The following is a 25,668-nucleotide window of genomic DNA, read 5'->3' as shown; positions in this document are numbered from 1 at the left end:
ACCTAAACGTGAGACAGGAGTCCATCAAAATCCTAAAGGAGAACACAGGCAGCAACCTCTTCGACCTCAGCCGCAGCAACTTCTTCCTAGAAACATCGCCAAAGGCTCGGGAAGCCAGGGCAAAAATGAACTATTGGGATTTCATCAAGATAAAAAGCTTTTGCACAGCAAAAGAAACAGTCCACAAAACCAAAAGACAACCGACAGAATGGGAGAAAATATTTGCAAATGACATATCAGATAAAGGGCTAGTATCCAAAATCTATAAAGAACTTACCAAACTCAACACCCAAAGAACAAATAATCCAATCAAGAAATGGGCAGAAGACATGAACAGACATTTTTCCAAAGAAGACATCCAAATGGCCAACAGGCACATGAAAAAGTGCTCAACGTCGCTTGGCATCAGGGAAATCCAAATCAAAACCTCGATGAGATACCACCTCACACCCGTCAGAATGGCTAAAATTAACAAGTCAGGGAACGACAGATGTTGGCGGGGATATGGAAAAAGGGGAACCCTCCTACACTGTTGGTGGGAATGCAAGCTGGTGCAACCACTCTGGAAAACAGTATGGAGGTTCCTCAAAGAGTTGAAATTAGAGCTACCATATGATCCAGCAATTGCACTACTGGGTATTTACCACAAAGATACAAATGTAGGGACCCGAAGGGGTACGTGCACCCCAATGTTTATAGCAGCAATGTCCACAATAGCCAAACTGTGGAAAGAGCCAAGATGTCCATCGACAGATGAGTGGATAAAGAAGAGGTGGTATATATACACAATGGAATATTATGCAGCCATCAAAAGGAATGAGATCTTGCCATTTGCAATGACGTGGATGGAACTGGAGGGTGTTATGCTGAGTGAAATAAGTCAATCAGAGAAAGACATGTATCATATGACCTCACTGATATGAGGAAATCTTAATCTCAGGAAACAAACTGAGTGTTGCTGGAGTGGTTGGGGGTGGGAGGGATGGGGTGGCTGGGTGATAGACATTGGGGAGGGTATGTCTACGGTGAGCGCTGTGAATTGTGCAAGACTGCTGAATCACAGATCTGTACTTCTGAAACAAATAATGCAACATATTTTAAGAAAAAAGAAAAAGAAGAAGATAGCAGGAGAGGAAGAATGAAGGGGAGTAAGTCAGAGGGGGAGACGAACCATGAGAGATGATGGACTCTGAAAAACAAACTGAGGGTTCTAGACGGGAGGAGGGTAGGGGGATGGGTTAGCCTGGTGATGGGTATTAAAGAGGGCACATTCTGCATAGAGCACTGGGTGTTATGCACAAACAATGAATCATGGAACACTACATCAAAAACTAATGATGTAATATATGGTGATTAACATAATAAAAAAATTAAAAAAAAATAAGACCATAGAACATTTCCCCTCCTCTCATACCTCACCACCAAACTACAAAAGCCTATTTATAGTAGTTCTTTTTACCCAGTACATCATATCTAGCTATCAAGAAAACAATGACAAGGCATATCAAAATGAAAAACACCCCACAATTTTAAGAGACAGAGCAATAATCAGAACCAGACACGCAGAGATGTTAGAATTATCAGACTTGGAATTAAAAACAACTATGATTAATATGCTAAGAGCATTAATAGATGGTGTGTAAGAACAGATGGGCACTGTAAGCAGAGTTGGGAATCTTAAAAAAACAAAAAGAAATACTAGAGATCAAAACCACTATAACAGAAATGAAGAATGCCTTTGGTGGACCACAGACTGGCTGAGGAAAGAATGTGTGAGCTAGAGGATATATCCATGGGAATCTTGAAAACCTAAAAGCAAAAGACTGAAAAAATAGAACAGAATGTCTAAGGAATGTGGGACAACTAAAAAAGATGTAACATATGTGTAATGGGTGTACTAGAAGGAGAAGAGGGAGAGAGAAATAAAATTTTTTTTAAAACAATGACTAAGAATTTTCCCAAATTAATGTCAGATACCAAATCACAATTCCAGGAAGCCCAGAGAACACCAAGTGGGATAAATGACAAAAGACTGCACCTAAGCATATCATTTTGAAATTACAAAAAAAATCAAAGATAAGGAAAAAATCCTGAAAAAAGCCAGAGGGAAAATACATCATTTTTTAAAAAATATTGATTTATATTGAGAGAGAGAGAGAAAGAAGGAGAGGGCAAGTGCGGGGAGGGGCAGAGGGAGTCTTCAAGCAGACTCCCCACTGAGTGTAGAGCCCCATGCTGGGTTTGATCTCATGACCCTTAGATCATGACCCTCAGGTCAACCAAGAATAGGACACTTAACTGACTGTGCCACCCAGACACCTGTACATCTTAACTATAGAGAAAAGAGACAGGATTATATCCAACTTCTCAGAAACCATGCAGGCAGGAAGAGTGGAGTGAAATATTTAAAGTGTTGAGAGAAAAAGAAATACACCTTCTGAAATTCTGTACCCTGTGAAATTATTCTTCCAAAGTGAAAGAGAAACAAACGCTTTTTCAGACAAACAAAAATCGAGGAGTTTTGTTGCCAGTAGACCTAACCTGTAAATAAAAATAATTAAATGGAAGTTCTTTAGAAAGAAGAAAAACAGCATAGGTCAGATACTCAGACCTACAAAAAGAACATCAAAGAAAAAATAATGAAGGCAAAATAAAAACTTTTATTTTTCCTATTCTTAACTGTTATAAAAGAAAATAGACTGTTCAAATAATAATAAATAGGAACAATGTACCCAATTACATATGTTTATGTGTGTATATATGCTTAGGGTGCTTCATATAAGAGAGACAGAAAAAAGGAATTAGGATTATTTTGTTATTTAAAGATACTCATAGGAGCCCCTGGGTTGCTCAGTCAGTTGAGCATCCAACTCTTGGTTTCGGCTGGGGCTGTGATCTCGGGGTCATGGGATCCAGCCCCAAGTTGGGCTCCATGCTCAGCATGGAGTCTGCTTGTCCCTCTCCCTCCCCCAACTTGCACACTCTCTCTCAAATAAATAAATAAAATCTTAAAAAAAAAGAAGGTACTCACTACCTGTGAAGAGGTACATATAATGTTATGTGAAAGTGGATTTGGATTAGCTATAAATGTATATTGCATACTCTAGGTTAATTACTAAAAAAGGTAAAAAAAGAAAGTGTAATGAATATGCTAAGAAAGAAGATGAGATAGAATGATATCATGTTAAATGTGCAATTAAAACCACAAAAGGCAGAGAAAGAGTGGAAGACAAAAAGAGGAACAAATACCAAGGGCAACAAATATAAAACAGTAAGGAATACAATAGATATTAATACAATTATGTTAATAATCACTTTGAACCTCAATGGTCTAAATGTACCAATTAAAAGATAGAGACTAACAGAGTAGATCAAAAAATAAGACCCAACTATATTTTGTCTACAAAAAAACAACTTTAAGTATAAAGAAACATACAGATCAAAACTAATGGATGGAGAAAAATATACCATGCTAACATGAATTAAAAGAAAGCAGGAGTAGCTATATTAATTTCAGACACAGTAGGCTTCAAATCTAGCAGTTATCAGGAATAAAGAAATTCATTACATATTGATAAAGGTGTAAATTCTCCAAGAAGATATAACAATCTTTAACTTGTATGTGCCTAATAATAAAGTGTAAAATTATATGAGGAAAAAGTAACAGAACTGCAAAGTAGATGAATCCACTATCACAGCTGAAGAGTTCAACATCCCTCTATCAGAAATAGACTGATCCAGCAGGTAGAAAATCTATAAGGACATAAGTCAACAACACCATCAATCAACTGTATATATTGCCATTTGTAGTATACTTCATCTAAACACAGCAGAATATGTGTTCTTCTTAAGTTCACATGGAACTTCACTAAGATAGACCACATTCTGGGCTATAAAACACACCTTCATGAGGTGCCTGGGTGGCTCAGTCAGGTAAGCATCCGACTCTTGATTTCAGCTCAGGTCCATGATCTCAGGGTTGTGAGATGGAGCCCTGCAGCTCTGCACTCAGCATGGAGCCTGCTTGGGATTCTCTCTCTCCCTCTCCCTATGTCCCTCCCCTCCCTGCTCATGCTCTCTCTCTAAAAAACAACCCCCCCAAACCTAAATAAACACACCCTCACAAATTTAAATGAATAGAAATCATACAATGTCTGCTTTCAGATCACAATTCAATTATTTTTTTTTAAAGATTTTTTAAAATTTATTTATCTGACAGAGAGATATAGTGAGAGAGGGAACACAAGCAGGGGGAGTGGGAGAGGGAGAAGCAGGCTTCCTGCGGAGCAGGGAGCCCAATGTGGGGCTTGATCCCAGGACCCTGGGATCATGACCTGAGCCAAAGGCAGACGCTTAATGACTGAGCCACCCAGGCGCCCCCACAATTCAATTATAAACTAGGAATCAATAACAGAAAGATAACTTGAAAATCCCAAATTATGTAAAGATTCAACAACACACTTCTAAGTAACACATAGATCAAGTAAGAAACCTCAAGAGAAATTTAAAATTATTTTTAACTAAATGAAAATGAAAACAAAATTTATCAAAATTTGTGGGATGCAACAAAAGTAGTGCTTAGAGGAAAATTTATAGCACTAAATATATACTCAGAAAATAAGCAATATCTAAGATCAATAACCTAGTTTCCACCTCAGGGAGGTATTTAGAAAAAGAAAAGCAAATTAAATCCAAAGTAAACAGAAGAAAAGAAAAAGTAAGAATTAAAACAGAAATCAATGAAGTAAAAAATCAGGAAATCAATAGAGATAAAACAATGAAACCAGAAGCTGGTTCTTGGAATTGATCAATAAAATCAATTAAGTCTCTATCCAGGCTAACTTTAAAAAAAAAAGAGAGAGAGAGAACAGCAATTACTAACGTCAGAAATGAAAGAGGAGACATCATTACAGATCCTATGGTCATTAAGAGGATAATAAAGGAACTCTATGAACAACTCTATGTCAATGAATTTGATAACCTAAATGAAATGGACTACTTCCTTGAAAGATAACATTCTAACAGAACTCACATAAGAAGAAATATGCTGAATAGGCCTATAACTATTAAAGAAATTAAATGAACATTTAATAACCTTTCAAAAAAGAAAGCACCAGGCCCTGCTGAATTCTACTAAACATTCAAGGAAGAAATTGTACCAATTCTCTACAATCTCTTTCAGGGGAGAAGAGCAGAGGAAATACTTCCTAACTCTTTTTCTGAGGCCAGAAATATACTAATACCAAAGGCAGAGAAAAAAGAAATACAAAACAAACCTTAAAGACCAATATCTCTGATTAACATAGAAGTAAAAATCCTCAACTAAATATTAGCAAATTGAATCCAATAGTGTATAAAAAGAATTATACATCACGACCAAGTGGAATTTGTCATAGGTATGCATGGCTAGTTTAACTTTTGAAAATGAGTTAATGTTGGGGCACCTGGGTGGCTCAGTCGTTAAGCGTCTGCCTTCGGCTCAGGTCATGATCCCAGGATCCTGGGATCAAGCCCCACATCGGGCTCCCTGCTCCTTGGGAAGTCTGCTTCTCCCTCTCCCACTCCCCCTGCTTGTGTTCCTTCTCTCGCTTTGTCTCTGTCAAATAAATAAATAAAATCTTTAAAAAAAAAAGAAGAAAAAAAGAAAATGAGTTAATGTTATCAGTCACATCAACAGGCTGAAAAAGAAAAGTCACGTGATCGTATCAATAGATGCAGAAAAAGTATCTGATAAAATTCAAACCAATTCAAAACAAAAACTCAGTAAATTGAAATGGAGGATAATTTTCTCAAACTGATAAAGAATATTTTCAAAAACCTAACAAGAATTAATATTGTTAAAATGTGCATATACTCAAAGCAATTCATAAATTCAATGCAACTGCTATCAAAATTTCAATGGCAGTTTTTTTTTTTTAGAAATAGAACAAACAATCCTAAAATTTATAGGGAACCACAGAAGTCCCCAAAGAGTCAAAGTAATCTTGAGAAAGAACAAAGCTGGAGTCATCATGCTCCCTGATTTCATACTATTTTACAAAGCTGTAATAATTAAACAGTATGGTATTAGCATAAAAAAAGCCATACAGATCAGTAAATAGAACAGACAGCCCCAAAATTGACCATATAAGCATGGGTTTATTTCTGGGCTCTCTATTCTGTTCCACTGATCCGTGTCTGTTTTTGTGCTAGTACCATATATGGTCATTCTATGACAAAGGAGCCAAAAATATAAAATGGGGAGAGGACAGTCTCTTCAATAACTAACTTGGGAAAGCACTAGAAAAATAATACTAAAATTTGTATGGAACCATAAAAGACCCTGAATAGCCAAAGCAATCATGAGAAAGAACAACAAAACTAGAGATATCACAATCACAGATTTCAAGATATACTACAAAGCTATAGTAATCAAAACACTATGGTACTGGCACAAAAACAGACACAGATCAGTGGAACAGAATAGAGAGCCCAGAAATAAACCCACGCTTATATGGTCAATTAATCTGACAAAGGAGACAAGAATACACAATAAGGAAAAGATAATCTCTTCAACAAATGGTGCTGAGAAAACTGGACAGCTTTCTTACACCATGCATAAAAATAAACTTGAATGGATTAAAGACCTAACTGTGAGACCTAAAACCACAAACTCCTAAAAGAAAGCATAGGCAGTAATCTCTTGGACATCAGCCTTAGCCACATTTTTATGGATATATTTCCTCGGGCAAGGGAAACAAAAGCAAAAATAAGCTACTGGAAACCTTTTGCACAGCAAAATGAAAACACAACCTGCTGAATGGAAGAAAATATTTGCAAATGATATATTTGATAAGGGGCTAACATCCAAAATATATAAAGAACTTCTACAACTCAACACATACACACATAACTCAAAAATAGTCCAATTAAAAAATGGGCAGAGAACCTGAATGGACATTTTTCCAAAAAAGACAGATGGCCAACAGACAAGTGAAAAGATTTAGATAAATTTTATCTAAATTATATTAGATCTAAGTATATTTATATATACTTCACAAATACAGAACATATTTTAGATTTTCTTATAACTTGATATTTTATTAAAAAATAAAATTCATTTATAATATATTTTCTAACATTTAAGAACAGAACATTTACTTTACAAAGGAGAATGAAAAAATTTGCTTTCTCATCCACAGCTGTTTCATTGGGAAAAGATGAAACCAATACACCAGATATTTCCCTGACTCATGACAGGGAGACATGTACACCAAAGGAACTGGGCTAAACTGTAAGTGATGAAATATGAAGAAAGCTATCTTTCCCTTGGTTTCATAGATGTTACTAATTTACCTTATTATGCCTTATTGAATAGAATGTTTTCAAATACTATTATGGTGCTAGCTTACTGTGGCATCAATTGTGAGATCAATCATTCAGAGTCGAAACAAAAAGAAATTAAATAATTCAAACACAGATGTAATAAGTTAATATTTCATCAAGAGAATTATACTTCTGCCTTAAAAGTGGACCTCTAGATATGGCTGAATTAGCTGTGTTGGTTGTATTCATCTCGTATCAACACTGAGAACAGGAGTTCTGTTAAATGAGCAGGGCAGTACACACACATGGTAGAGAAATACTTAAAGTGTTGAATAACTATTTTGAATCTCATGGTTTTTCCTGGAACAACTGTGTTGACATTTGCACTCATAGTGCAAAATCACTAGCAACTAAAACTACTGTGCCCAGCACGAGTCAAGCAGAAGAAGCAGTCACTGTATTCTTCACCGCTACATACAGTAATAACAGTGCCAGTTTCACACAAAAATGTGTTTGAGGAAGCAGTATAAAATATTAATTTTACTAAATTTTACACTTGAGAATACTTTTTATAAAAAAACATTCCTGTGTGGTGAAAAGGAAAGCATGCATACTGCACTTCTGCTGCATAACAAATCAGGATGGTTATCTGGAGGAAAAGCACTTGCAACTGTATGAGCTGTAAGATCAACTAGCCACCTTTTTGTAATGGAAATTTACTTGAAAGAATGGCAGACAAACAGTGGTTACTCAGAATTGAGTATCTGGCACATACTTTCTCAAAAATTAGTGAAATGACCTTTGTACCTCAAGGAAAACAAATGACAGTATTTTGTAGCCAATGATAAATTTGAGTTTTTAAGTAGAAATTTGAATCTTGGAGAATTTGTTCCTGCCAATGTGAGCTTGAAAAGCTTCCTAATACCTAAAGACATTTCTGATGAGATTGGTGCTGACAAGAATGAAAGCGATGATGCTATAAAATAAAGTATGTCAGGTTTAGAAGATCTGCATAACTTAGTAAACCAGTATTTCCCAAATGAAGCATGCATTCAAAAACCAGGCTACAAAATCCTGCTTGGGCAGAAGAGCTATTAAAAGTATACCACCAAAAAACCCCAACCAAACAAAAAAGTATTCCTCATTCAATGGGTTTTAATGTAACAGTATGAAAAGCTCATTGTTATAATTTCAGATTCTGCATAGCAATCAACCCCAAAACACTACCATTTTCAAATTTTGGTGAGGTATCTATCCAAGGAGAAAATCCACAATTATGTGAGATGGCTACTGCAATATTCTTGTCTTTTCCAACTATGTATCTGTGTGAGGCTGAATTTTCTTCATATACTTCAACCAAAATAACATATCACATCAGACTGAACAGAAACACATATGAGAACCAGCTGTCTTATGTCAGATAATAAAGAGATGTGCAAAACTGTAAAACAATGCCACTCCTGTAAACAATTTTCTTCTTGGAAAAGATCACTTTTTCATAAAAATATGCTATTTGTGTGAACATGTAATCAATTTATTATTTTTAAATGAAGTAATAAGTATTCTTAAAACTTGTTTTAATTTCAAGCATGGTAAAATATTGATAAATAAACCCACATTTTAAAAAAAAAAAAAGCTCACTGGGATCCTCAATAATGTGGTGCTGAGACCAAAAGTTTGAAAACTGCATTTCCAATATACTGAAGGATTCTAAGAAAGGAAAAACAAAGCTGGATGAGAGTAAATGGACGTCACTTACAGCAGAAAGGCCTCATTCACAGCATCAAAGAACTCAGGCCAGAGCACTTCCTGAGGTTCATGTCCATGGTAGATGAGCAGAGCCTCCACCAAGGGTTCAATATCTGGCAGAGTTACAAGTGGTATACAAACTCGTGACAGGAACCTTATTTTTTCAGGAACCATTCTATGGAATAAATAAGAAATAATTATCCAAATCTTAGAGCCACGTGTAATTAAAGACAGAAAATCTTCATGCTGAAGACTGATGACAAGTTACTTGCTTTGTCTCTCACATAAAGAAGGCTAACACCATCAATGAACCTTTCTCTTACTCAACTCTCCAGGAAGAAATCCTTTAGTTGAATTTCCCATTTTAACATCACTTACTGTCAGGACTTTGGCATAACTATCTACAGGCACCTCCAATTTACCATGCCCCAAACAGAACTCTTGAATTCCTTCTCAAATGCTCTCTTCCCCAGTGCTGCCGATCTCATTTGCTCAGGTGAAAGCCCTTCAAGGCCCTCCGTTGGGTGGGTCCCCCCTTTCTCGTGTACCTTATCAATCAGCAGTAAATACTGTCAATTCATTTGATGACCTCTACACTCCATCACTACCCACTAATTCACCATCACCTGTGGTCTGAGTTACTGTAGGAGCCTTTTAACTTTCTCCCTGCCTATGCCCTCATCCCCACTGTTTATCATCAGAATAGTTCCAGCAACCCTTTAAAAATTCAGATCACTTCACTTGTCTGCTCAAAGCTTTGCAATGGCTTCCCACCTCAGAGAATAAGCCAAGTCTTATACTGGCCGCTGTGGCCTTCCATGATGGTGGCCCCTTCTGTTCCTCTGGCTTCATTTTCTTCTACTCTTTCCCTTACTCATCCTGCTCCAGCCTTACAGGCCTTCTACAACTACTCCAGATGAGGTCCTGGTTTTCATTCTGCCTGGAACCCATGACTAGCTCCTTCATTTCATATAGGTCTCAGCTCAAGTGTTGCCTTATGTGATGGCATCCCTGACTATCCCATTCAAATGCACTGACCAATATGGTAGCAGTGAGCTACACGTGGCAATTTAAATTTAAATGAAATAAAATTTAAAATTCCATTTATCAGTTGCACCAGCCATATAACAAATGCTCAGTGGACATGAGGCTAGTGGCTTACAGTATTGGACACTGTAAATTTCCAGAACTTGTCCATAACTGCGGGAAGTGCCACTGGACAGCAGAGCTTAAACACAGAAAGTGCCCTTCCCACCCCATCTATCTATCTTACCCTGTTTTAGTTTTCTTCAGAGTACTTTTCATCACCTGACCTATAATGTATTTATTTATTTTTTATCATCTCTTTCTTCCTCCTAGGATATCAGCTTTATGAGGACATGTCCTTTTTTCTGTTTTGCTCTCTGCTCCATTTCCAGCATGAAGGAACCAACTCCTTACACATACTACATGCTCAAGAAATAGATGTTAAATGAATAAACTACTAGAGATCGATACAATGAAAGTTTGAGATATAGGCTATTAGATCTTTTTCTAGTTATATTCATATATAATCATAAATCTAGAAATTTAGTCTTGTGTTTTCTGAAAAACAAATGGAACCACAACAGAAAACAAAAAGCTGTCCCCCATTTTTTTTTACTTGCTGCCTATTATTAAAGAAGTATGTGTGTTCTGTAATTTGACAATGTCTTCATTTATAGACATTTAGGTTATTTCTAATTTCTCACGATTACAGACACTGCTACAGTGGTATCCTTGCACATGCCTGTCTGGGACCCTGTGTAGGCATTTGCATATTAAATTGCACTCCAAAAGATGACCGGTTTCCTTTTTCCCAAACTCCAACCCAAGTGCATAATCTCCCTGCACTACATTCAAATATATCTGACATTCTTCCATTTTCATCATCTTAAAGAAGTTTCTCCTAGAACCCTCTGACCTGTTCCAATCCAGGCAGGTCACTTTTTATTCCCTCTGTACAGTTATCATCTTGGGATCTCTGTCCTGGGGATTTCCTTCACTTCTCTCTTGAACACTGTATCTCTTTCTTGGTTCATTCTTCTTATGTGGGAAAAGGTACATGAGAGATGAAGTATTTGAGACTTTGCATGTCTCAAAATATCTTTATGTTCACACTTGATTGATACTTTGGCTGAGTATAGAAATCTTGTAATTTTCCAACAAAATTGTGAAGGTGTGGTTCTACTGTCTTCTAGCTTCCAGTGTTGTTCCTGAGAAGGCCCATGCTATTATGAATCTTTATTCTTTATTTAAGTCTTGTTTTTATTCCCTTGAGGCTTTTGTAAATTCTCTCTGAAATTTCACACTGATGTGTGTTGGTATGGATTTATTTTTATTCATTGTGCTGGGCACTCAGTGGAGCTTAAACCAGAAAAGTTCTCTTGGATTGTTTGATAATTTTCTATCCATTCTTTTATCTGTTCTCTCTTTATGAGAACTCCAATGTTTTTGAATATTGAACTTCCTGGACACTTTTCTGTCTTATTTTTCATTTCTTGGTCTTTTTACTCTAGATTTTGAAAGAACTGTTCAAATTTATCTTCCAATCCTTTTTTTTTTTTTTTTAAGATTTTATTTATTGAGAGAGAGAGCATGAACAGGGGGAGAGGGGCAGAGTGAGAGGAAGAAGCAGACTCCCTGCTGAGCAGGGAGCCTGATGCAGGGCTCGATTCCAGGACCCTGGGATCATGATCTGAGCCGAAGGCCAACTGAGCCACCCAGGTACCTCCCAATCCTTTTATTATGGTTTTCATCTCTCATGATTCATTTACAAGTTTCTTTTAATGGCCTAGATGTTCCTTTTCTTTTTTTAAATAGCATCCTGTTCTTATTTAATGGATATAATGTCACCTTTTATTTTTATGGAGGCACTAACATTAATTTACTTGAGATAGTCTTTTCTTTGAATAATCTTTTTTATTTGTATTGCTATTTTTTCATATTATATGCTTAATATGATTTCCTTAAATATCTGGTGACCACTGCTGGTCTGCTTATATATACATTTTTTTTTTTGAGCTGGGTACAGTATACTTTATTGATGATACATCACAAGATAGGTCTCCCTGAGCCCTTCCCCTTCTTCAGGGGGTTTGGGATAGAATTGTGTAGAGGTCAGGAGATTCTCAGTGTGTTCAATTTTAATTTAAAAATTTACTGAGAATACCAAAGAACTTTTTATGAGGTTGTAACTTTCAACATTTATGATGTCTGAAATTAAAGCAGAGACATCTGAAAATACTTATTAATTCACTAAAAGTAACAATGATAAACTCATTAGATGTTAACATGAATAACATTTTTTGTTAAACATAACAGTATTTTACAAGACAAAAATAAAATAGTGAGAAGAGTGGCACTCATCTAAATGTTTGTAAATCTTACTATATGGCCTGAAAGAAGACACTTGGATTCTTGAACACATTTCTGCATTCAATCTGTTATACTATGTTTTGAGCAAAGTATATGAATAGAGCCTAGCCCCACAAAGATAGTTTTTAAAGGCAGGAATATTTTAATAGCCTCTTCATATAACTGTGCGTATTACCTTTTGATACTAGACCAAAACTCATCAAGCACTGCCCACCCCTCCTACTACAAGCCTGTCTAGGAATGCGGGTACAGCTGCCCATCATGGATCTAGGGGATTGGTGATGGGCAGTCTCTAGCACGGTAACAGCTGAAATTTACTGGCCAAGCCATCCCCCCAAAGCTACAAGTCTTCAAGCAGACTCCAGAGTTCCAAAACAGTTACATCAGGCAGAGTCTCTCAGTAAAATTTTGGTCTAAGTAAAGAAGTGGATTCCTGGCCCTTCTTACCCCATCATCTTCCCCCATACCCCACTCTGATCTCTTATATTAAAAAGGAAAAACAAAACCAAAAAACCCACCTTCTTACTTTCCACTTCTCTGTCCTTCTGTACGTTCTCCTAGGAGAACTATTTGGCTCAGTCTTTGAAGTCATTATTTGCTATTCAGCTCTATCTCCTCTTCAGCCTTTTATTCATTTTTTCCTGTAAGTCCCCTTTCTAGAAATGTAACCAATTTATTCGTATTTCAAGGATTTGGAAGTTTCTCTTATTATTATTAGGGCAATTAATTATACCTTTAAAAAAACATGTTTGTCCAACATAATCCATTTAATTAGTGTATTTACATCTTCTGTTTTGTTCCATTTAGTTCATTTTTCTTCATGGTGTTGGTTTTCCATGAGTATCTGGTGATTTTTTTGTTTGCTCTTTCTGGAATTTGGGATTCCCCGTTAGCCTCTCCATGAATGCCTTTTACTATAGCTTCCTCTGGAGGTCAGGATGTAGTGCTGGTTGGGGTTGCCAATAAATCACATTCTGCACATTGGAGCACCCCCAGAACTGCTGGGAATTAATAGCCATTTGGTGCTTACTTCTCCAAATCTTCCTCCCTCCTTCCTGCTGGAAACAGGACATTTCTGTTGTCTGTTTGAAGGCAGTGGATAAGGAGGAGTGTATGAGGGCCCAGCCCATAGTTGGATTCTGTGAATTGCAGTAGTCCCAACAAGCTGTCTTGTTGGCTGCCATGTACCCTCCTGTTCCATGAATCCACCCCAGCGTTACTTTTACCTTTGCCATAGTCCTCTCTTGCAAGCTTTTTGGGCTGTGATATTTTCCTTCAAAAATATCCCACTACCTGCCATTTGGAGCCTTTCCTGTAATTTGTGGGTTGTCAAATGCTCCCTTGTTTTACAGTATTATATACTTAATTGTTAAAATGCCCCCATCATTTCTAGGAGTTGGAGTATAAAGTAAATGCTAGGCCATGTATAAACTTTGTTCATCACTTGATTTAGTCTCTTGCATTACATTTTCATCTGATTAGGAGAGCCACTCTTCTTCATAGCTCTTACACTTTATTTTTAAAAAATTTATTTATTTTTATTTGGGACAGAGAGAGAGAGAATGCAAGTGAGAGCACATGCATGAGTGGAGGGAGGGGCAGAGAGAGAGAATCTCCAAGCAGACTCCCTGCTGAGCAGAGCCCGATGATGTGGGGCTTGACCCCACGACCCATGAGATCATGAGATCATGACCTGAGCCAAAACCAAGAGTCAGATGCCTAACTGACTGAGCCACCCAGGTGCCCCAGGTCTTGTACTTTTATCTTCAGGATCTGGCCAAGTACTCTGTATCAGAGTTACTCCAAAAATATGGTCCTCAGAATCATCAGCAACAGCATCCCTATGAGTGGGACCAAAAAATCTGCTTGTTAACATCTTTTTTTTTTAAAGATTTATTTTTGCAAGAGAGAGAGAAAGAGAGTGTTCGAGCAAGCACGAGCCGGGGGGAGGGGCAGAGGGAGAAGCAGACTCCCGCTGAGCAAGGAGCCCTGTACGGAACTCAATCCCAGGACCCTGGGATCATGACCTGAGCCAAAGGCAGACGCTTAACTGACTGAGCCACCCAGGCGCCCTCTGCTTGTTAACATCCTAACATGAGATGATCCTTATGCACACTGAAGCCTGAGAAATGCTGCTGTACACTACTTCTTCAGTAGCAGTCACCAGAATAAGGTATCAATCTCTAGTAATAATCTGAATACTTTAAGGAGACATGATAGAATTGTATTTAAGATTTATTTTTTGTTAGTCAATTCCTATAAATTTTCAGTTGAGCTATATTATATTCTTGATAATCAACTATAAAATTCTCACAGAAATAAATTTTTGTCAAACTACAAAATGATTTCTTCTCATGTGTGAACAGTTCATCTTTTCTCCTCAAATAATCACCTTTTCTAAAATTCACTTCTTGTTCTGTACCACTTTCCTAAATGACTGAGGTCTCTTTAACAACAGATATCTTCCACAGTGCTCTACCATCTTTCTTTAACTGACCACCAAGGTGGTTTTAGATCTAAAAATAATTAATGTTTTCAAGTCCATCATCTTAGTTTAACGAAAAGAGAGATTTAGCTTGAGTTGTAAATACCTTGTTTTTGGAACTTATGAACTTACTGGGTAGGAGAGGAGAAAGGGAGAATTGTTGTTGGTGTGGAATGTGGAAGGTTTTTTTTGTATATTTTGCACAGAATGTAGCAGAATATTTTGCACAGAATAAGGGTTCTGAGAATGTTTGAGAAATGGAAAAAGAGTGATGTGCAAAGTAAATCCAGAACTCTGAAATAAAGCAGGAAGGTAGTGATCTTGCCCTTCAACAATCCTCCTCTCTAAAAGACCTGTAAGTCCAAGTTTTTCTCTCATTATCTTAAAATTCTTACCATCCTCTCATTACCTTAAAAGAGAGGAGTCAGAGACTATCACTGGTGACCAGGTGTGTGGAAAAGACAATCCTGGCACCAAGGGTATTTATCAAGCACTGAAATTTATGGTCTGCAGATTGTATCTCTCAATTAGGCTGAAAAGGTCCAAGAGAATTTTCCTGAAAAATTCTAAAGTCTCATATAAATTTCAGCAGTTCTTGGTTCTACCAAAATGCAGGCGAGGTCAGCTGATGATCTTCTGAAGGCAAAGTGCTCACAGCCTTCACAGCTCCTTCTTTTGGTCTGAAGCTTGCCGAAGTGTGGAGGTCCAACTTCCACTATAGCTATGCAACACTTTCCAGACTGGATTATGGTAAGCATTATGTCTTGACTGATTGCCAGAGCAGCACTTCCAAATGATTTCTGCACAAAAATTCAACTGCAGAAGGCTCAACAGTAACCATATCCTGCTGGAAACATCATTCCCATGTGGCTATACTGACGCTTCCAAAACATCTGCAGCAAACCACAGAACTACAAGATAAACTGATGATGCTCTAAAAGTCCAGAATGTCATTCCTTCTGGACGGTTTACGGCAAAGAACAGGAGAGAATTTAAACATTCTGTCACTGAATTGTTGATTTTAGTTGGTGGCAAGTGAAATTCTATTTAAAATCCTATGACAAGACCATTTATCAGGCCTCTAAAAATAATGCAAAAGGAAACCAAACAGATTTTCCTATTTTTTTGTTCCTCTGCCATTTTATGCATTGAAATTATGAGATTCTGTATTTTCTACAAGACTTTTGAGTCTTTTGAAATGAACTTTAAAAAGATTTAAGTAGAGGTCGCCTGGACGACTCAGTCAGTTAAATGTCTGCCTTCGGCTCAGGTCATGATCCCAGGGTACTGGGACTGAGTCCCACATCAGGCTCCCTGTCCGGCAGGGAGTCTGCTTCTCCCTCTGCCCTCCCCAACTCATGCTCTCTCTCTCAAAAGTAAATAAAATCTTAAAAAAAAGGATTTAAGTAGCAAAATAATAATAATAAAAAAAGGAAGATGCCCTCTATTAAAAACACAGAGAAAACCAGAATTGCATTGCTTATATGGTGTTTAAGTTTGAGAGGCTCTTGGTGGCTTTAACATTTTAAGTCTTCCTAGGGGAAGGAAAGTAATGATAAAATTTAAGTCTCATAAATAGGGGAATATCTACATTCAAGTATACCATAAAGTAGTTTGCCTACTATAATATATTCTTATTCAACTTTTTTGACGTTTAAATCTTAAAAATGGACAGAAAACTTCATGCGCGCACACACACACACACACACACACACATACTGGAGAAATTTATACATTACAAAATGCATATTGTAGTTATTATTATAACTTATGATAGCAACAACTATAATGGCTCCAGCATGTTTGGCAGCTCTTTTAAATGTTATCATGATGCCATTCCACTACCAATTTCATGAAATCAGTTTCTACTTGAGACAAGAGAACACACTTGGTTGGACTTAAAATTCACTAGAGAACTGTAGATGTGGAGTTCTGAGTCTCACATAAGCTTTAAGGGATCCAGGTTCTTTTATGGATGGAGAACAGAATTTCCTGGTTTGAGGTCTTAAAAGTAAGACTTTAAAAGCTCATAAAGAGACTCAAAAAGAATGCTGAGCATCAAGTTGCTTTTTAAACTCAATCTTCTGATAAGTATAAATGAACTTAATTCAAGAGATTGAATATTCTCTAAAAACTCAACACATTCAAAAAAATACCTGCAAGACATTTCTTGTTGAATTCTAAAATTCATTCAAAAATTAAGACTCCATAGTAAACATTATTCAACAGAGCAAATTAGAAATGTATCAGATGTGCCAGTGTCCAGAGGACATTCTACTAGCACAAGCATCTCATACTCTTGGTAAATTCAGTTAAGAATTTTACTAATTACATCACCGACTTGCTTTGACTAAAAATGTTTTTAAACTACTAACCAAGTTAATGACCACTGTACCCTTGCGGCTACCGCCAGCTGGAGTGCCAGCATGGACATCCTTCAGTAAACTTTGCTCTGCACCGGGGAATATGTGCATATTGCTTTTGAACAATACATCCTTACTGAAGAAACAATCATAAATTTGGGAATGAACCTGACCCACAAAATGATCCAATCTGGCACAAATGGAAATTTCTCAGATGCAAAGAGAATATTAGCTAATAGCTTCCAGCAGGCTTTCCTAATTGTGGTCAGTGGAGTGTAGATGCCTTTCTGAACTGCTGTCCTCTTCTGTCTGAGGGTGAGAAAATGAAAAGCATAAATTCTGAAGAAAGAATCGGAAAGACCAGTAAAATCAAATAATGGGTACAGTGCAAAAAGATCTAAACAAAGGGGAAAAATACTGCAGAGAAGAATAAATACTAACCAATCTGAGGCTGATTAAAGATGATTGTTTTTTCATGAACTACACCTGCTATTTTGGAAATAATCTGAAGCAGGAAATTATTCCTTTATTATGAATATTATCTTTTAATTTTCAGGATTTTACTAGCTAACACTGTATTTTCATTTTTTAAAGTTTAATTACAAAATTATGACATACAAAAACATAGGGAATTACTAAAACATCAACTGTGTACTCATTGCCAAGATTTTTACACACTAACATTTTATTGTTATTTCTAGTTGAGGTTTTAAAGAAATAAAAATGTTTCAATTATAGTTGAAATACCCTTCTCCTGTCCCATTTCCTCTTCTCCTTCCCAGGACCTGGCACTCCCCTAATGATGTGAGTCCTTTCTGTCTAGTTTTAACACTTTTACTTTATATGTGTGTATTGTTTTATGACATTATGGGTATCTTTTTGCAACTTCCTTCCTATTCTGTTCCATGGGTCTCTGTGTCTGGCTTTATACCAGTACCAAAGTGGGTTAATGACTGTAGCTTTAAGATATGTTTTCAAATCCAGAGGTGTGAGTCCTCTACCTTTGTTTTTCTTTATAAGGTTGTTGGCTCTTTGGGGTTCTCTAAGATTCTTTATGCAAAAGAAAAATGTCATTTGGATTTTAATAGGACTGCACTGTATCTATGGACTGCTTGGGGTAATATGGACATTTTGACAATATTAAATCTTTCAATCCCTCAACACAGAATGCCTTTCATTTATTTGTGTCATAATTTTTTTCAGCAATGTTTTGTAGTTTGTAGCATACAAGTCTTTCATCTCCTTAAGTTTATTCCTATTTTGTCTTTTTGATGATATTATAAATGGGCTTTTAAAAAAATCTCTTATTGGACTGCTGTTAGTGTATAAAAACACAATTGATATTTGAGTATTGATTTTGCATCCTGTAACTTTACTGAGTTCATTTATTAGTTTTAACAGTTTTTCTGTGGAGTCTTTAGACTTTTGTACATACAAGATCATGTCATTTATAAACAGTAAACTGTCCCTTAAAATTTGGATGCCTTGAGGGGTGCCTGGGTGGTACAGTTGGTTAAATGTCCGACTACTGGTTTGGGCTCAGGTCTTGACCTCAAGGCCCTGAGATCAAGCCCCATCTCAGGGCTCCACGCTCAGTATGCAGTCAGCTTGGGACTCTCTCTCCTCCCTCTGTCCCTCCCCTCTGCACACTCTCTCTATCTAAACTAAATAAATAAATCTTAAAAAAAATTTTTTGGATGCCTTGGGGCACATGGGTGGCTCTGTCAGTTAAGTGTCCTACTCTTGGTTTCTGCTCAGGTCATGATCTCAGGGTGATGGGACTGAGCGTCAGGCTCTACCCTCAGTGCGGAGTGTGCTGAAGATTCTCTCCTTCTCCTTCCCCTTCTCCCTCTCCTCCCATGTGTGTGCGCTCTCGCTCTCTCTAAATAAAATCTTAAAAAAAACACACACAAAATAAAATTTGGATGCCTTTTGTTTCTTTGTCTTGCCCAATTGCTCTAGTACTTCCAGTACTTTGTTAAAAAGAAGTGGTAAGAGAGGGTAACCTTGCTTTGTTTCTGATTTTAGAAGGAAAAAATTTTGGTCTTTCACCATGAAGGATGATGCTAGTTGCAGCCTTCTCACACATGGTCTTTATTTTGTTGAAGTAGTTTCTTTGTATTCCTGATTTGTTGAATTTTCTTATCATGAAAGGGTGTTGAATTTTATCAAATAGTTTTTTCTGATTTAATTAAAATTATCATGATGTGGTTTTCTCCATCATTCGGCTAATACGGTGTATTACGCTAATTGGTTTTTGTATGTTGAACCATCTTTGCATGTTAGGAATTAATCCCACTTGACCATATGCATAATCTTTTTAGTGTATTGCTGAGTTTGGTTTGCTTGTATACTGATGAGGATTTTTACACATCATCAATATTCATCACGAATATTTGTCTATAGTTTCCTTTTCTTCTACTGTCTTTATCTACCTTTGGTATCACAGTAATGCTGGCCTCATAAAATGAGTTTTGAAATGTACCCTCCTCTTCAATTACCTGAAAAAGTTTGAGAAGGACTGGTGTTAATTCTTTAAATATTTGGTAGAAAACTCTAGTGAAACCATCTCGTCCTGGGCTTTTCTTTGTTGGAAAGTTTTTGATTACTGATTCAGTCTCCTTCCTGTTATAGATCTGTTCAGTTTTTTACACTTATGATTCACTCTTGGTAGGTTGTATGTTTATAAAAAAAGTTAACCATTTCTTCTAAGTTATCCAATTTGTTATAATATAATCGTTCACAGTAGTCTCATTCTTTTTTTTTTTAAGTTTCTTATTTCAATTCAATTTAATTAACATATACTGTATTCTTAGTTTCAGAGGTAGAATTTAGTCATTCATCAGTTGCATACAATACCCAGTGCTCATTACCTAAAGTGCCCTCCTTAATGCCCATCATCCAATTACCCCATCTGCCCACCACCTCCCTTCTAGCAACCCTCAGTATGTTTTCTATAATTAAGAGTCTCTTATGATTTCCTTCCTCTATGCTTTGTCTTATTTTAATTTTCTTTCCCTTCCCCTATGTTCATCTGTTTTGTTTCTTAAATTCCACATATGAGTGAAATCATATGGTATTTGTGCTCCTCTGACTTATCTCGCTTAGCATAATACCCTCTAGTTCCAACCACATTGTTGTACTTGTCAAGATTTCATTCTTTTTAATGGCTGAATGATATTCTACTGTATATATATACCACCTCTTCTTTATCCATTCATCTGTCAATGAACATCTGGGCTCTTTCCATAGTTTGGCTATTGCAGACATTACTGATATAAACACCAGGGTGCATGCGCTGCTTCAAATCACTGTTTGTATACCTAGTACTGCAATTGCTGGGTTGTAGGGTAACTCTATTTTTAACTTTTTGAGGAACCTCCATACTGTATTCCAAAGTGGCTGCATCAGTTTGCATTTCCACCAACAGTGTAAGAGGCTTGCCCTTTCTCCACATCCTTGCCAATATCTGTTGTTTCCTGAGTTGTTCATTTTAGCCATTCTGACCGCTGTGAGGTGGTATCTCATTGTGGTATTGATTTGTATTTCCCTGATGCCAAATTTAAGCATTTTTTCATGTGTCTGTTGGCCATTTGTATGTCTTCTGTGGAAAAATGTCTGTTCATCTCTTCTGCCCATTTCTTGACTAGATTTGTGTTTTTCTGGGTGTTGAGTTTAATTTTTTATAGATTTGGGATACTAGCCCCTTATATGACAAGACATCGGCAAATATCTTTCTCTCATTCAGTAGGTTGCCTTTTGGTTTTGTTGACTGTTTCCTCTGCTGTGCAAAAGCTTTCTTATCTTCATGAAGTCCCAATAGTTCAGTTTTGCTTTTGTTTCTCTTGCCTTTGGAGATGGTCTGGCAAAAAGCTGCTGCAACCTAGGTCAAAAGGTTGCTGCCTGTGTTCTCCTCTAAGATTTTGATGGATTCCTGTCTTACATTTAGTCTTTCATCTATTTTGAGTCTATTTTTGTGTATGGTGTAAGAAAGTGGTTTGATCTCATTCTTCTGTGTGTGGCTATCCAATTTTCCCAACACCATTTCTGAAGAGACTGTCTTTTTTCCATTGGATATTCTTTCCTATTTTGTCGAAGATTAGTTGACCACAGAGTTGAGGGTCCATTTCTGGGTTCTCTATTCTGTTTCACTGATCTATGTGTCTGTTTTTGTGCCAGTACCATACTGCCTTGATGATTACAGCTTTGTAATAGAGCTTGAAGTCCAGAATTGTGATGCCTCCAGCTTTGCTTTTCTTTTCCAACATTACTTTGGCTATGTGGGGTCTTTCCTGCTTCCATACAAATTTTAGAATTGTTTGTTCCAGCTCTGTGAAAAATGTTGATGGTATTTTGTTTGATAGGGATTGCACTGAATGTGTAGACTGCTCTGGGTAGCATGACATTTTAACAATATTTGTTCTTCCAATTCATGAGCATGGAATGTTTTTCCATTTCTTTGTATCTTTCTCAATTTCTTTCGTAAGTGTTCTATAGTTTTCAGAGTAAAGATCCTTTACTATAATAATATAATAAGCCTAAAGGCTTATTCCTAGGTATCTCATTGTTTTTGGTGCAATTTTAAGTGGGATCGATTCCTTGAATTCTCTTTCTTCTGACTCATTGTTATTGTATAAAACTGCAACTGACTTCTGCGCATTGATTTTATATCTTGTGACTTTGCTGAATTCCTTTATCAGTTCTAACAATTTTTGGATGGAGTCTTTTGGGTTTTCTACATGTCATCTGCAAAGAGTGAAAGTTGGATTTCTTCTTTGCCAATTTGGATACCTGTTATTTCTTTTTACTGTGTGATTGCTGAGGCTAGGACTTCCAGTACTATGTTGAACAACAGTGGTGAGAGTGGACATCCCTGCTGTGTTTCTGATCTTAGGGGGAAAGTCTCAGTTATTACCCATTGGGGATGATATTCGCTGTGGACTATTCATAATGGCTTTTATGATATTGAGGTATGTACCCTCTATCCCTACACTGTGGACAGTTTTGATCAAGAAAGGATTCTGTATTTTGTCAAATGCTTTTTCTGCATCTACTGAGAGGATCATATGGTTCTTGTCCTTTCTTTTATTAATGTGGTGTATCACACTGATTGATTTGTAAATGTTGAACCACCCTTGCAGCCCAGGAATAAAACCCATTTGGTTGTGGTGAAGAATCCTTTTAATGTATACTGTTGAATCCTATTAGCTAGTATCTTGGTGAGAATTTCTGAATCCATGTTCATCAGGGATATTGGTAATTCTCCTTTTTGGTGGGGTCTTTGTCTGGTTTCAGGATCAAGGTAATGCTGACCTCATAGAATGAGTTTGGAAGTTTTCCCTCCATTTCTATTTTTTGAAACAGCCTCAAAAGAACAGGTATTAATTCTTTAAATGTTTGGTAGAATTCCCCTGGGAAGCCATCCAGCCCTAGACTCTTGGTTGTTGGGAGATTTTTGATTAGTGATTTGATTCCTTTGCTGGTTATGAGTATGTTCAGGTTTTTTTCTACTTCTTTCTGTTTCAGTTTTGGTAGTTTATATGTTCATATGTAAGAATGCATCCATTTCTTACAGATTGCCTAATCTGTTAATTGCTCGTAACATTCTCTTATAATTGTATCTCTTCGATGTTGGTTGTGATCTCTCCTTTCATTCATGATTTTATTTATTTGGGTCCTTTCTCTTTTCTTTTTGGTAAGTCGGGCTAGGGGTTTATTGATCTTATTCTTTCAAAGAACCAGCTACTAATTTCTTTGATCCGTTCTTTTGTTTTTCTGATTTCTGTATCATTGATTTCTGCTCTAATCTTTATTTCTCTTCTCCTGCTGGATTTTGGCTTTATTTGCTGTTCTTTTTCCAGCTCCTTTAGGTCTAAGGTAAGGTTGTGTTTCTGAGACTTTTCTTGTTTCTTGAGAAAGGCCTGTTTGCTGTAAACTTCCCTCATAGGACCACCTTTGCTGCATCCCAAAGGTTCTGAACTGCCATGTTTTCATTTTCACTTGCTTCCATATATTTTTTTAATTCTTCTTTAATTTCCTGGTTGACCCATTCATTTTTTACCAAGATGCTCTTTATTCTCCATGTATTTGAGTTCTTTCCAAATTCCCTCTCCACAATGCATTGTGGTCCGAAAATATACAGAGAATGATCCCAAACTTTTGGTACCGGTTGAGATATGATTTGTGACCCAGGATGTGATCTATTCTAGAGAATGTTCCATGTGCACTTGAGAAGAATGTGTGTTCTGCTGTTTTAGGATGGCATGCTCTGAATATATATGTGAAGTCCATCTGGTCTATGGTGTCATTCAAAGCTCTTGTTTCCTTGTTGATCTCCTGCTTAGATGATCTATTGCTGCAAGTGTGGTGTTAAAATCCCCTATTATTATTGTATTATTACCAATGAATTTCTTTAACTTTGTTAGTAATTGGTTTATTTATTTGGTTGTTCCCATGTTAGGGGCATAAATATTTACAACTGTTAGCTTTTCTTGTTGGATAGACCCTTTAATTATGATGCAGTATCCTCCTTCATCTCTTATTATACTCTTTGGTTTAAAATGCAGTTTGTCTGATATAAGGATTGCTACTCCAACTTTCTTTTGATGTCCACTGGCATGATAAATAGTTCTCCACCCCCGCACTTTCAATCTGGAGGTGTCTTTGGGCATAAAGTGAGTCTCTTGTAGACAGCATTTGGATGGGTTTTTTTTTTTTTTTTTAATCCAGTCTGATACCCTGTGTCTTTTGATTGGGGCATTTAGCTCATTTACATTTACAGTAACTAGGGAAAATTTAGTGCCATTGTATTACCTGTGACATTGCTATTTCTGTCTATTGTCCCTGTTCCTTTCTGGTCTTTGTTACTTTTGGGCTCTCCCTTCTCTCAAAGGATCCCCTTTAATATTTCTTGTAGGGCTGGTTTAGTGTTTACAAATTCCTTTAGTTTTTATTTGTCCTGGAAACTATCTCTTCTTCTATTCTGAATGACAGCTTTGCTGGATAAAGTATTATTGGCTGCATATTTTTGCCATTTAGCACACTGAATATATCATACCAGTCCTTTCTGGCCTGCCAGGTCTCTGTGGACAGGTCTGCTGCCAGTCTTATGTGTCTACTCTTGTAGGTTAAGGACCTCTTGGTTTCAGGATTTTCTCTTTATCTTTGAAATTTGGCAAATTTCACTATTATATGTCAAGGTATTGACTTATGTTCATTGATTTGGGGGGGGGGGGGATTCTCTCTGCCTCCTGGACTTGAATGCCTGTTTCCTTCCCCAGATTAGGAAGTTCTCAGCTATAATTTGTTCAAATAAATCTTCTGCCCTTCTCTCCCTCTCTTCATCTTCTGGAACCCCTGTTATCTGGATATTATTTCACTTTATGGAATCGCTGAGTTCTTGATATCTTCCTTCCTGATACAGTAGTTGTCTTTCTCTTCTTTTCAGCTTTCTTATTTTCCATCATTTTATCTATATCACTGACACTCTCTTCTTCCTCATTTATCCTCGCTTTTAGGGCCTCCATTTGGGATGCATCTCAGTAATAGCATTTTTAATTTCAGCCTGACTAGGTTTTAGTTCCTTTATTTCTACAGTAAGGGATTCTCTAGTATCTTCTATGCTTTTTTCAAGGCCAGCTAGTATCTTTGTAATCAATGTTTTAAATTCCAGTTCAGACATCTTTACTCATATCTGTATTGATTAAATCTCTGGCAGTGAGTACTACTCTCCTGTTCTTTTTTTGGGGTAAATTTCTCCATCTCATCATTTTGTCCAGGAAAGAACAGAAGAAAGAGAGAGAAAAGACCACCACCACCACAACAAAAAGAACAAAGCAGAAGAAAACAAAAATAAAACAAGAAAAAGTCAAACAAGAAACAAACCAGAACAAAACAAAAAACTAGATCCTGGGTGTATTTTGGTCTGCTGGTTAAAAGAAATTAGATCCCAAAATAGAAAAGAAAGAAAAACTTATATATATACAAAAATAAAATAAAATACTATGAAAAGAAACCAAAAATAATATATAGAGTAAAAAGTAAAAAGAAAAAAGAATTAAAAAAATAAAATAGCTGAAAAAAAATAAAACTGAAAGACTAAAGAATAAAAAAAACCCTCTAATGCTATATACTGTTTTTCCCAAGAGCTGAAGCTTTGCAGTTCTCTATGATGAGTAAAGGGTGCTAGCCAGTTGTTCTTGCTGGTCTTCTGAGGGACGAGCCTGTTGGGCTGATTTTCAGGTGCCCTCGCACTTCTGGAAATGGGCCTCTCTTGCCAGGGGGCCCAGCTTTAGTGTAAACAGTTCCAGATTGCACTAGGTGGTGCTGTTTTGCTCCTTGAAGGCTTTCAGCACTGATAGGCAGGATGAA

At 36.8% G+C, this 25,668-nt stretch overlaps 1 protein-coding gene across 6 annotated transcripts in view; it reads right to left on the bottom strand.

The window, feature by feature from the left end:
- FANCC (FA complementation group C) overlaps positions 1-25,668 on the bottom strand; it is a 302,242-nt gene that overhangs the window by 63,789 nt on the left and 212,785 nt on the right. For all 6 annotated transcript variants that reach the window (XM_027616992.1, XM_027616991.1, XM_027616994.1 and 3 more), the window contains one exon: positions 9,065-9,229. In XM_027616992.1, coding sequence (XP_027472793.1) covers positions 9,065-9,229 — 165 coding nt within the window. The remainder of the gene's footprint in view (positions 1-9,064; positions 9,230-25,668) is intronic.

Source organism: Zalophus californianus, chromosome 13, assembly GCF_009762305.2.
Source record: "Zalophus californianus isolate mZalCal1 chromosome 13, mZalCal1.pri.v2, whole genome shotgun sequence".
NCBI lineage: Eukaryota > Metazoa > Chordata > Mammalia > Carnivora > Otariidae > Zalophus > Zalophus californianus.
Note: the sequence above shows the minus strand (reverse complement) of the source record. Positions and strands in the feature narration are given on the sequence as shown.